Here is a 13944-nt window from a genome sequence, read left to right on the forward strand (position 1 = left end):
ACAAACACCCACATTCACACACATATTTACATATACTCCCACACACCATATATATTGGGGCGAGAGTAGTAGGAATTGAATTTAGGGGTGCTTAGCCACTGAACCACATCCCCCAATTCATTTTTTTAATATTCATTTTTTAGTTGGACACAATATCATCTTTATTTTATTTATTTATTTGTATGTGGTGCTGAGGATCAAACCCAGGGCCTTGCATGTGCTAGGTAAGCACTCTGCTGCTGAGCCACAACCCCAGCCCCCAATTCTTTTTTTTTCTTTAATTTTTAATTTTGAGACAGGATCTTGCCAGATTGTTTAGGGTCTCACTAAGTTGCTGAGGCTGGCCTAGAACTTGTGCTCCTCCTGTCTCCCAAGTTGCTGGGATTATAGGCCTGCGTCACTATGCCTGGCTTAGAAAACATCTTGATATATGTCCCACAGATATTTACAGTAATCTTCTAAACTAAATTCTTCTTCAAACTAAATTTTCTTGAAAAAACTCATTGTGTTTGCCTACTGTTGTTATTCAATTAAAAGATATTTGGTGCAGTACTGTTTTTAAAATGGTAGCCATATTAAGGATTAATCTTTATCAATCACTGTAAAAGTCTTATCCTATTTTATTTTTTTCCTCTTTAGAATTGAGTCAAACCACATTAATCTATGTTGGTTTTTTGTTGTTTTTTATTTTGATTTTAGAGTACTTTAATGAGTTATAATTTTTCCTATTCATTTTTGTCCCAGGGCCAGTGTTCTTTCCACAGCATCATGATGCATACAGTACCCCCATTGTCTTATGGGATTTTTTTCACACCAGGGAATGCCAGTCTCTGCCTGGCACAGTGATGAGGATCCCATGTGTGCTCAGGCAGTTCCTACTCTGCTTCCTTGACTTGGGAGCCTAGGTTCCTGGCATCATGATGCAGGGTCATAAATGACCTGTGGGGATGTGAGAGGCAGAGGGAGGGGAGGGTGTGGAAGAGCAGATGGTTGCCTGCTCAAAAGTGATCAAAAAGCCTGAGTTACCTCAGGATGAGGGAAGGGAGAGGAGAGTTGGGAGAAGGAGGTAAGGGTTGGCCCGAGTTCTGACTTCAGTCTCTTATAACATTATTAAGAAATCCAAATTCCAAGTGAGCTTGGAGTCCCCATCCCTTCTTAGCTGTTTGGGATTCACTTCTTTAGTTTAACAACCATGGAGGGTTGAGATGGTCGAGGAACATCAGAGTCACATCATGCGTACTTGGCTCTGTGATTTGAGAGAATGGTAATAGTATTACCCTAAGCATCTTGCCAAGGTAGGAAAAGCAATCAATATTTATTTTTCTAGGAGGATTAACTGCCATTTTCCTCTTCAGTTGCTGATTTTGTAGGCCTTGATCCCAGAATTGCTGCATGGCTCATAGATCCCAGTGATGGCACACCTTCTTTTGAGAACTTAGTGGCAAAACACCTTGAAAAGTCCTTTTCAGTCAAAGTGAGCAGCACATGTGGCAATTCCTCAAGTAATATTAAGGTGAGTCATTTTGTTTGTTTGTGTGTGTGTGTGTGTGTGTGGTGTGGGGGATTGAACCCAGAGTCTTGTACATGCAAGGCAAGCTCTCTACCAACTGAGCTGTATCCCCAGCCCTGAGGTAAGTCATTTTAAGATTAAGTTTTACCCATCTTAATACAATCCTGACATTTTTCTAGAAATAATTTCCTATTTTACAGTCTAATAAATAGTAAACCAACATTCATTTTACTTATTCTTCACTGCTTTTTTTTTTTTTTTTTTTACGGTGCTAGAGTTTGAACCCAGGGGCCCTCCACCACTGAGCTACATCCTTAGTTGCGTGGGTTTTTTTTTTTTTTTTGAGACAGGGTCTCACTAAGTTTCTGAGGCTGGCCTCGAACTTGTGATCCTCCTGCCTCATCTTCCCAAGTCATTGGGATCACAGGCATGTGCCACCATGCCTGACCCTGCACTTATACTTTTGATCTTGGTATTTCTGGTGGAGGATAATGAATAAGGATGCGAGAGTTCTATCTTTTTGTCATATCTGTTCCTGGGAAATCCTATGTGCAGTGTGATAATTCTGAATGGATTCTCTGGTGTCAAATTGTTGCCTGTTCTGTGAGCAGAGAGCTGCTCATTTATAAATACTTAATGCCAGTGATGTAGCCTCTGTGACTGAGCTCCTGGGATGGCCACCTCAGTCTGCCTGGGCCCTCTCCTGCTAGAGATGATCTGGCCTTTAGGAGCCACTGTCTGGAGAAGCAGAACCTTGGAGGAGATGATGGGGAGCAGCATGGCCACAGTTGGGACCATTCTGTTCAGGTTGCATAGTAGAAGTGCTGCAGGTGAGCACACAGAGGGTTGAAGGAGCCTCTGCAGTGGGACACTGCCCTTCATGCTCATGGCCATCATATGTAAGGGGAGAGTCTGTGTCCCATGGGGCAGGGCTGTAAATAACAGGTATGTGCCCTCCCTTAATTTAAAAAGAGGCTTATCAGATGGTCATGGGGTAGCCCGCAGAATCAGGCCTTGCAAGAATAGGGACCCTGGGACAGAGGCTAGTGGACATGGTGCCAAAGCCAAGATCCATAGTTTTAGCTTCTGGAGAACATCTCCTTTCCCTCACTGGTCCAGATGTCCACGCCCAGCAAGGGAGGCAGGGTCCTGTGACTATCCAGACTCCTACTGTGAGGCAGGGAAACTCTCCCAAATAGAAGCTGAGATACTATTGTTGAAGGAAGGAGTTATTTACCCCAGTATTATCAGTCCTAGTTTATACATGTAGAAACTGAGGCACATAAAAGTTAATGTATACTCACCTTGCCCAAGGTTAATATGAGGCCATTGTTGAGTTTGGGTTTCCAATTTTAAGTCTAGTTTCTTTATACATGCCCACATCTGAGTCAGTGATGAAAGTCAAGGAATGAAAGTCAGTTCCAGAGAGCGTGTATCCTCCTTGCCAAGAAGTGGGTGCCCCTGTGTAAGCTGGTGCAACTGTGAAGCAGTACTGTCAAGCCAGGCCAGGATCTTCTCTGCCTGCTCCTGCTGAGACCTCATTCCCTCACTCCAGGGAGTCAAGAGGCAGTTTTGGATGCAGTCCATTTATGTCCTATTGGCTAGATGTTATCTCTAGGAGAGCCATGCAGCATGTAAGGGCAGGAGATGGAAGCTGGGTTTTAATCTGTGAATCTGCCACTGTGCTTCTCTGAAGAGGTTTGAATTGCTGGGAATGGAAGGTAGCTTAAGTAGAGGGAGCGGCATGGTGATGGCAAAGCCATCTTCTGGAGAAGTAGGGCAGATTGAGGAGAAAAGGGGAGAGCTCTTGAATCCAGTCACATGTCGGGCTCTCACACAGCTGTACTGTGCCACAAAGCTAGCCCATCCTGGACTATTAAAAGGAGTCACTTGGTCACTTTGGAACTGAGAAAGCTCCTGCAGGCAGCCATGTGGAATTCTGTCAGGTGGCAGCCACAGGCTTTTCATAGAGGTGATCCTAGGCATATCCTCTGATGAGTAGTTTATGGGAGGAAATGATTGGAGAGCCCTCCAGGGCATGTGCAGCCACTGACCCACTGAGTGCTTACTTTAATCTGAGGCCATTAGCAGCAAACCGTCTGGGAGCCACTGGGAAGAGTGGGGTGTTGAGCAGAAGGTCCTTGGGCTATATTGGAGGGAGACTTCAACTGAGTGTCATAGGGGCTGCAGTGCATCCCATCTCCCCCTTCTGTCTCCCAGGGCCTCTGCAGATGTCCATCTTAGGGTGAGAATGGTCAAGCAAATGTGAAATATGGCAGCCATTGTGTGGGTGCAGGGTAGTAGAGCTGAGAGAGTGGAGACAGTGGGATCCCAGAGGCCAGGTCTGTGCTTTCTTTCTTTAATCACTGCTCTGGGTATTTAGTTTCTTCATGATTCTATTTTTGTATCTATAAAATGAAGGGAAACCCTGGGCTGGGAAAGTGTCTGGCTACTCATAGATCGTGCTAGCACAGTGCTTTACGTAGACTGAATCTTGTCTACCTGAGGTCACTGGTGAGGCCACCATATACTTGATGTAACATCTGAAGTTGAGAGCTTCCTGAGATGTCCTAGGAACATTTTTGTGAGTCATATCAATTCCCAGGTTGTGATAAGCATTGCAGCCAAGTTTGTCTAAAGTTTTAACTTTTGTTCTTTTAAAGAATAAGAACATACATATGAACTTGAATACACTCTACAGACTTACGATGGACCTGTGCTCCAAGTTGAAGGCAAGACATTTTATTATGTGTTCTGGTTGTACAAGAGCTGTCTGTCCACTTGCACCCATACTTGCAAGGTGCTATCACTGTGTCTTGAACATGAAGGAAGTGAAACATTTGTTCTAAGGCCAAATTAATCTGTGCCTCACTCAGAAAAGAAAAGATCAGAATAATAAAATCTGAAGTTTTAAAATAATTTAGCATGTTTCAAAGCCTCCCCTTTAACTGGGCTGTTTCTGATGCTGTGGTTAACTTGAAAGCTAAATGCTTTGGTTGGTGGTGAAATGGACACAGCTTTCCTCAATCAGTCTTATTGGGAAGCCATGGCCATGGAAGGGACAATTGAGAAGAGCTGAAGGAAGAGACAGTGTCCTGAGGCAAGGGCATGGTGAAGGGGGCAGTAAGATGGGAAACCTCCAGGGACAGGCAGTGGCCAGGACTTTCCTTCTACTGGGATCCAGGTTGAACTGTTTCTTTTCCCTTCTGTCCTGCCCTTCTGCTGGGCTCTAACAGGGGAAACTCACCTGAGCACAGAGAGGGAGCCTGGTGATGTGACCTGGCAGGACTGGGCCTACCTTGTGACACAGGGCAAGGCAGAGAATGGGTCTGGAGGGATAGGCAGAGAAATGGGCAGGGGAGGAGGAGAGCTAGAAAATAAGACCCAGAACTTCTTGATGGTAGCAAGAAAGAATAGAAACAAACTCCAAGGAAGAGCCCAGGAGGTGATGTCAGTGGGGAGGATGTCATACTCTGAGTACATGGAACAAGGGCTCTAGTGCCATTTGACACACTCCCCGCCTAGGGGCAGTGAAGTCTAGGTGAACTGATGGAAATTCAGGAAGCCTGTACTGAAACTAAAATTAAAATTAAAGGCTAACTGTTTACAGATACTTAAATCAATCTTTAAAATGAGAAAGTAAAGAAAACTGGGATGGGGCATAGCCTATCTACCATTTGTGACTGTCTCTACCAGGTCATGATGATAAAGTAGAATATATAATGGAAGTAGGAGTTTTATTAGGAAAAACAAGGGAAAGGAATAGATGTTGGGGAAGAAACCCACCTAGGTAGGAGTTGTCTTCATTCTAGTTCAAAAAAGTCAAGTAGCTTTTCAACAAAATGCTGATGTGAATGTAACTTAAAGTAGCCTTATTATTACTTCATAGGTTCATGGTTTATGGCAACTATTTTGTACTTTGGAAATTCCTCTGATTCCAATTTTGGCAGGTAAGTTGCTACGAAGACAAAGTATAGTCATTTTTGTAGAGAATTCTACATTGTTTGGAAATGAGTGTTCTCTTTAGCTTATTTAGGAATAAATACTATATCTCATGGGCCCTGAAGAGGGGTTGTGCTGCACTATCTCTTAGACTAGAAGGACTCGATGATTTTGACATTCAGATCTTTCTGGCCAGAAGGAGGAGGTCTCATGAGATATCTTAACTGCTATCCTTGTCTCTCATGTTTGCTTAGTGTCCTGTGCCCTTCCTGGCTTGGCCTGATGCAGTCTTGAGACCCTCCCTGTAAGAACTGTGCAGGGCTTTCTTCTGTCTTAGACTGCCAGGTCCTTCTTGGCCCACAGGAGAGCAGTCTCCCTGGCCAAGTCAACTCTCCAACCAGAGTGTGTGAAAGGCCAGGCTGGGGCTGGCCAATGCAGGGCCCATCCTCATGCCCACCTTGAAGCCAGCACTGTGGATGTTCCTGACGGACCCTCTGCAGAGGTTGGCCAGCAGCAGGTGCTGTCATTGTGGTCTTCATGAGGAGTAAGACTGTCACCTTTACCGAAAGGGATTTGTTACTGCAATGTGGACATGATCTGACTTGGAGTTTGAATTACAGTGATGGAAAACCACAAGATTCAGGTGAACAAGGAAGAAATGGAGAGGACATCCATACTTCTTGGGGTAAGTTATTATTTCAGACTCTGTCCTTGTCATTTTTCTCCAGTTTGGTAAGTGATTCCCAGTGGCAGGTCTTAGTAATTTCCACTCTTTTTTCTTTCCTTGCTAGTGCTAGATTGATGGTAACACTGTTCTTTCTCTTCTCAAACTCCTAGAGGGAAGGATCAAGCATTGAAGGATTAAACCCCATTGCATCTGTGTGTGTGTGTGTGTGTGTGTGTGTGTGTGTGTAGGTTGGGTGGGGCGCCACTGCATTTAATGCATATTTGGGGAATTGCTTTAACTGATCCTCAGGATCCTCCAAAGTTAAGTTTTTCTTGTAAGATTGTTGCCCCCTAGCGTTTGGTGAAGGAATTTTTGTTTGTTTTTTAATAAAAATATAGAAAGATACTTAAGTTGCATGAAAAAATACATAAAGATGTTTCACCTAAATTTCCTTAAAGGAAACTCTGGTATAACCATCACCTGGGTCAAGCCTGGGATGCCCAGAACTCTGCACTTCCCTGCCAGAAATCCTTGCTGCTAGCCTTTGTAGTCATTTCACATTGTTTTTCTTTATTGTTTTCCCACTCCAATGCCTAAGAAATATAGTGTGACTAGTTTGGACTGTAAGTAAATCAGTGGTTTATAATCAGCCTTCTGTTTCTTGACCTTACCTCATCACTCTGTGTTGCCCAGTGCTGTGGACTCCTGAGACTGGTGTCTGCCAAACACTGAGAGCCATACATTTCTTATTTAGGAGTTAAAAGGGAGGTTTATTCTGAATTTATGAGCATTATTTTATATTGATTGTTTGAAAAGTGTGTCAGTTGTTCGTATTCCCCCACAAATGATAAGGTTGAGGTCTTATAAACAACACATAAGTTTGGTTTTGTTTTCCTAATTGCTAATAAGGTTTAGCACTTTTCTATCATCATTGGCTATTACAATTTTCTTTTTTATAAAGGATCTGCTCAAGTCTTTCACTCATTTGTATTTCTTTTCTTACTGATTCATAGGGCATCTTGAAATATTCTGGATACGAGCCTGTTACTTATATATTCTGTCTTGTTTCATAGGATGCTGGATCCCTTTCTAGCCCTAATATTACTATAAAATACTTTCTTTCCCTCTCTTATTTTGTTATATTATTATTTTTGAATCTTTCATTTGTTTCCCTCAGTTTGGGGGAGGGTGATTGCATAAGCCTAGAATTCCACCAAGAGTCAGAAGATGCATTTTTAATCTGCAGTTTAGTAAATTACAGAGTGCTTTTTATTTTATTAAGAGCTTCTGTTGGGAATTATTTGATTAACAAACTAAATAATTTTAAATTGTGAAAACTGTGAATGATTATTAATTGTGCTTATCCCATTTTCAGGCTCGTCTCAAGGAACTGGAGCAGGAAGCCCATTTTATTGCAGGAGAACGGTTTCTTATAATGAGTAATAATCAACTTCGAGAAGTAATGCTAAATTTTGTTTCTTTCAAAAATAGTTTCTTTTTTTGAGGTGGGCAGGGGGAAGTTACAGGGATTGAACTCAGGCACTCAACCACTGAGCCACATCCCCAGCCCTATTTTGTATTTTACTTAGAGACAGGTTCTCACTGAGTTGCTTAGCACCTCACTTTTGCTAAAGCTGGCTTTGAACTTAAGATTCTCCTGCCTCAGCCTCTGAGCTGCTGGGATTATAGATGTTTAAAAAATGTTTCTTATTCAGGAGTTAAGAGAGGTTTCTTATAAATTTATAAATGTTATTTCATATTGATTATCTGAAAAATAAGTTGTTTATATTCTTTCATGAGTGATGAATATTGAGATTCCTAACTTCAAAGCCTTTATATCCAAGAAGAGCACTAAATGAGAAATTAAGCATCATTTAGATGTGACTCCTTTGGTTAGTGGTTTTAAATGTAATAGTGATGTTTGTTTCCTCCAATCTGAAACTCCCACACACCTGCATTGCATTGTTGAAGATCCTCTTTGGAAAGCTGAAGCTACACCTGCTGAGTCCAAGGAAGAGCCTTCCCAAAACAGGGCCACAGCAACACCTGTCCACTTCAGAGGCTGTGGTAAGTTTCCCTTGTCCTTCTTTGTACCGTGATCATGGGTTTGTACACTAGGTGGGACCCTGCCTCTCAAGTGAGGCAAATTGCAGGTGAATAGCAGTCTCCTGCAGAGGTACTTGGACTGTCCTTCACACAGGAGATTCTTCACCTCCTGAAGGGCCCATCTTCCTCTCTGGTGTATCATCATCATTAGCCATACCTCCCAAGCACTTGGGAATTCCTTTCATCTTTACCCACAGCAAGTCCCAGTCCTTTCCTACAAAAGATGTCCTGAGGGTGCCTCCTTGATCCTGTTCTCACTTCACCATCTTTATCCTCTCTCACTTGGATGACTTCAATCCTCCTAGCAGTCCCCCTGCTTTAACTCCTACTTCTGTTAAAAACATTAAAAAGATCATGCTACTGGGAATGGGGTTGTAGCTCAGTGGTAGAGCACTTGCCTCACATGTGTGAGGCCCTGGGTTCGATTCTCAGTACCACATAAAAATAAATAAATAAAAATAAAGATATATTAAAAAAAAGATCATGCTACTGACCTGGCTAGAAATTCCAGTGCCTTTCCATCACCCTCAGAATTAAACCCAAGTTCTTGAATATGTCCTTGGCCCAGGGGACTGGCCCTTCCCCTGTCTCTGATGTGCTTTTCTGAGCATGCTGGCTGCCTGGGGCTCTCTGCATAAGCTCTTTCCATAGTCTCCAGACCGTGCCACAGATTTTGCCTGCTGGCTTATGATAGTCTGCTTTAATATTACTTTTAGAAAATCTGCTCTGGTCACCCAAACTGCAGTAAAGTCCTCAGTCCTCCCTATTTCTTTATTTTTGTTTTATTTACTTTCTGTATATAACTTACCATTACCTAAAGTTATCTTAGGCATTTATTTGCTTATTCCATTAGAATGTAGCGTGTACACATCTAAGCCCTCACTTTGTTCCCAGAACCAAATCATCCAAAAACTAGTGCCTGCTGGGGCTGAACTAAATGCCTGTTGGTTCTCAGAGCACTGGGTTTCTGGGAGCTGAACCCCATCTTTCTGAAAATACTGACTTAGATCTCACCTGGAGAGCAGAGGTGGGCAGTGAGCCCTAAAGATTTGGCAGCAGTGTCACCTGGGAAATCCATGCATTATCCTCTGGCCTGCATCTGTATATGGGGATCTCAGATGGTTCATTTTATGCCCTGGCACCAGCTGATACTGTTGCCCTTCCCTTACAGCACCTTCCACTCTCCAGATAGGCAGTGGTATAAGAATAAAGCATGACTACCTCCTAGTTTTGATGTGTCTTCCTATGGACAGAGTTGAGACAGTGACTTTAACAAGGAGACTAATGTTTTTTTCCCACAAAGACATGATCGACATAAATCACATTGACCTTACTCTCTTCTTTACAAGTCATACTGTTTGTTCATTCTGTATATCTGGAAGATGACTTTTACTAGATAATACTTGCCCATGGCTCTAAATTCACAAATAAGACCCCTTCCTGCCACTTCCCTTTATTCTCCCTGCTCTCTTTCTGGTGCCATGGTGAATCCTGGGGCTTTTCCCCACCCCAAGCTCCTGCCTCTGCTTCCTGTCCCTTTTGTTCATAGCATTCCTGGGCTGATGATGATGTCCAAGCTTCACACATGAACTGTTACTGCTCAGCTCCCCTGACTTGGGATTTAGTTATAGAAGGACATGGACCTAGCTTTGTTCCTGCAACTCCCCAGTGATTGGAACAATGCCTGGGGCCCAATACTCAGTAAATCTTGAGTGACTCTCTCAAATTTTCACATGTATTACTTTCTTTACATATTATTTAATTTCACACATTTAAAAAATAATTTTAATTCTTCTTCTTCTTTGATCACTGATTCTTTGAAAACATGTCTTAAAATTTCCAAATGTGAGGGGGCTTTCCAGATATTCTGTTGATTTCTAAGGTAAAGGTGCTGTGGTCAGAGCCTGTAATCTCACAATACCAGTTCTCCGACACTCACCAGCAGAGCTCCCCAACACAGGGTGGAAAGCAGAGGCTGTTCTGGAGACCTATGGTGTCCAGCGGAGAGCTCCACAATTCTACTGTGGAACAGTGAGAATTCCTACCCCTCAGTAGACACACAGGAGTGGAAGGACAAGGGTTTCTTCTTAACCACAAGCTGAAGGAAGCTTTGATGTCCTTTCTCCAATAAAGTCACATGTTCTCAAAGCATTATAGGGGATTCAGATGCTGGAAAAGTGTCTGGTCTGATAGTCAAACTTCTGTATTGCAGGGAGCTTGGCCAGCCATTCATCATTTCTGAGAGTAGCCTCTTAGACCCCCCAACTAACTGAAGTGAAAGGGGTCTTCTGGGCAGGCATGTATATGCTCTTCTGGGTGTTTAGTATGCAGTATGTGTTCTGCTAGGCTTTGGGATAAAGCCATGAACAGAACAGATGTATTCTCTCTTGTATCAATACACATTTATTGTAGCCCTGGCTCTGCATTAGACATTGTTTATAGTTTGTGGGGCAAGGGTGTGTGTTGTCGTAAAATATCTACCAGTGAAAAACTAACTACCAATCAGGGTTTAGCAGCTTGAAACTTGACTCATTAATTAGTTCTCAGTGTGCTCTCTATGTTTTGTTCCCGGTTGAAGTAGTGCTAAGCAGAGGCAAGGAAAATACACTTTCATTTGAAAGCGTTTGCAGAGCTTCCACAGAACTCTTGAGTTTACTGGAATATCAGGAAATACTTTTTCACCTAATCATGTTGATACTTGGCAGGAAAGATGAGTATACCTTTAGCAACTAGAGCAAATCAAAACTACTCCAAGATTTCATCTCACTCCAGTTAAAATGGCAATTATCAGGGCAAGGGCTGTGGCTCAGTGGTAGAGTGCTTACCTAGCATGTATGAGGCACTGGGTTCCATTCTGAGCACCTTATATAAATAAATGGATAAAATAAAGGTCCATCAACATCTTAAAATTTTTTTAAAAGGATTGCAGTCATCAAGAATACAACATATACAAGAATATGTTGGTGAGGATATGAGGGAAAAGGTACACTCATACATTGCTGGTGAGAATGCAAATTGATGTAACCATTATAGAAAGCAGTATGAAGATTCCTCAGAAAACTTGGAATGGAACCACCTTGACCCAGTTATCCCACTCCTTGGCTTATACCCAAAGCACTTAAAATCAGCATATTATAATGATGCAGCTGCATCAATTTTTATAGCAGCTCAACTCAATAGCTAAACTATAGGACCAGCCTAGGTGCCCTTCAACAGATGAGTTAAAATATATACGGTGAGTATGAGCAACAGTTGCAATGTGTAGTTACAGGTTTTCTGAGTTGTGCACATGGTCAAATAGATGGGCTACTACTCAGAGAAAATAGAGAGGAATGGTTTATTTGGGGATGTCAAACATTCAGTCTTGGGTCCATTAGAACAAAAGAACATGTGAGGTGCTACTGCACCATGGGCAGCTGTATCTGTGGGATGGAACTCTGGACATATACAAAAACATATACAAAACATATACAAAAACTACCAGCCAACTTCTTGCAGTCACCCTGGGTAGTGGTCCTCCACCCTGACTGGAAATTTGGAAAACATTGATGCCAGGTACACAGCTGATCCACTAAGTTAGGATCAGCTGGGTGGTCTAGGCATGGGCCAGCTCTCCACTAATTCTGATGTGCAGTCAACATTTACAACCATGAAGTTCAACCCTGAAAAACTAATACTTAGAGGTCAGAGAAAGGAGGTGCCAGAGAGACTGGAGTGGCAGAGTGGAAGGGAGATCAGAAAGGAATGCAGTGTCAGGAGCCAGCACAGCTTTTGATAAGGCAGCAGGGCTGCAGGCAGTCTACAGCCTCTGTTTCTGGTCCTTAACATTTGCAGTACTTTTGCACAGTTTCATATGATCAAACACTTCTTTTTTGAGGAGTTAATACTTTTTACTTTTATTTTATTTATTTGTTGGTTCTTTTTAGTTGTACATGACATTTTGATTAATTTTATTAGCATGGAATTTATCTTATTCTAGCTAGGATCCCATTTTTGTGGAAATATATATATATATATATATATATATATATATATATACACACACACACACACACACACACATACATACATACACACACAGTGGATTATTACTTACTGTAAAAAAGGAATGACTTTGTGACATTTGCTAGTAAATGGATGAATCTAGAGACTATCATGCTAAATAAATAACAAATTTCTACTATCAAGAAAAGAAAGACACACAAACCAATTTTTTAATAGAGTAAAAGACTAGAAGGAGCTTAATGGAAAAAAAAGAGGTACAATTGGTCAATAAATACATGAATTGTGGCCAACTTTATGATTCACTGGGGGATATACAAGTTAAAACTACAGAGATAACAATTCTCAGCTACCAAAACAGCTACAATCAAGACCAATGACTGCATGCCTTGGTAAGGGTGAGGAGGCCCTGGAACTTGCGCACATTGCTGAGGGGATAAGGTGGCATCTATCCTGGAGAGTCAGCAGCATGTTTGCTGAAGTGGGCCAGAATTTTTCATCACAGCTCCTCTGTATGTATAGGCCCAGCAGAACTGTGGCATTTGTTAGCCAAAATTCATGTTGTGGAATGTCTCGTGTCTTTTTTAAAAAATTTTTATTAGTTATTGATGGACCTTTATTCATTTATTTGTTTATTTGTGGTGCTGAGAATCAAACCCAGTGCCTCACACATGCTAGGCAAGCGCTCTTCCACTGAGCCATGGCCCCAGCCCCTGTCCTGTGTCTTGATATGGGCAGTGGTTATGCAATTGTGTTTACTTTGTGATACTTCAACAAACTGTTCTTATGATCTTGCACTTTCCTATATGTATGCTATATTTTGATTTTTAAAATTGACTAAAAAGTTTATAATCATATTCCAGTGCTACCTCACTGGAATTATACCCAGATGACTAGCATATAAGTCAAATATTGGGTGTCGGTGAAAACCACTGATACACATCTTTGTAGGTATTTTCTCAGTTTACTCACCTCTATGGGATTTAGATTTCACTAATACAAATCTTCAGAGAACCTGTTTCCAAGCATATGTGAAGTGTTTTTAGCTCCGATGTGTGAACATTGGAATGATTTCATAAGAGGTTAGGATTAAGATACTTGATAGACTAAGTTTATTACAAATCTTCTTTTTGGAAAATATGCTCAATTTCACCATTTATTGCTAGGACTTTCTCTGGCTAAAAATAAGTGCTTGAAATATTGAAATGAAGGAAGGAATTACATTGGTGGTGATTTATGTTTCTTTTCTTTCTTTCTTTCTTTCTTTTTTTTTTTTTTTTTTGTAGTTAAGTTCTCTGCAAGACCTTCATCCCTTACCCAAGACAATTTTGGAATACAGGCAGGTAAGTTGACTCTTTAAAAGTTTTGTGTGATGGGGGAAGAACCAGGCCCTCTCTCTATAAACAAATTCACGTTTGCTGAAGTGTGCTGGCAGTGTTACAAGAGGCTGTGGTTCTCTCACACTGGCCTTGTGTTAGCACCCCTTCCTGCACCTTCTTACTCCAGTCTCAAGTGAGCCCCATCCAGTCCTGAGAACCAATGGGCTCATATGTGGAAGAACATTGAGTACAAGTCCTTATTTGTGACCTCTGTGTGGATGCAACTTCCACCAGCACTCACAAAAGGCCGCCACCTTCAGGCAGCCTTTTATCTTTACATAGTAGTGTTTGCCAAGGTTAAGGACAAACCCCCTTTCCTCCTCTAGCTACTCTCTTTC

The 13944-nt window shown here is 41.9% G+C and overlaps 1 protein-coding gene across 1 annotated transcript in view; it reads left to right on the forward strand.

The window, feature by feature from the left end:
• The first annotated feature begins 1205 nt into the window (after window positions 1–1205).
• The window catches only part of Poln (DNA polymerase nu), a 123652-nt gene continuing 110913 nt past the window's right edge, over window positions 1206–13944 (forward strand). Inside the window, exons 1-8 of the mRNA XM_077803143.1 lie at window positions 1206–1236; window positions 1356–1513; window positions 4174–4242; window positions 5400–5460; window positions 6073–6137; window positions 7495–7578; window positions 8091–8186; window positions 13514–13570. Coding sequence (XP_077659269.1) covers window positions 1206–1236; window positions 1356–1513; window positions 4174–4242; window positions 5400–5460; window positions 6073–6137; window positions 7495–7578; window positions 8091–8186; window positions 13514–13570 — 621 coding nt within the window. The remainder of the gene's footprint in view (window positions 1237–1355; window positions 1514–4173; window positions 4243–5399; window positions 5461–6072; window positions 6138–7494; window positions 7579–8090; window positions 8187–13513; window positions 13571–13944) is intronic.

This window comes from Urocitellus parryii, chromosome 10, assembly GCF_045843805.1.
Source record: "Urocitellus parryii isolate mUroPar1 chromosome 10, mUroPar1.hap1, whole genome shotgun sequence".
Lineage (NCBI taxonomy): Eukaryota > Metazoa > Chordata > Mammalia > Rodentia > Sciuridae > Urocitellus > Urocitellus parryii.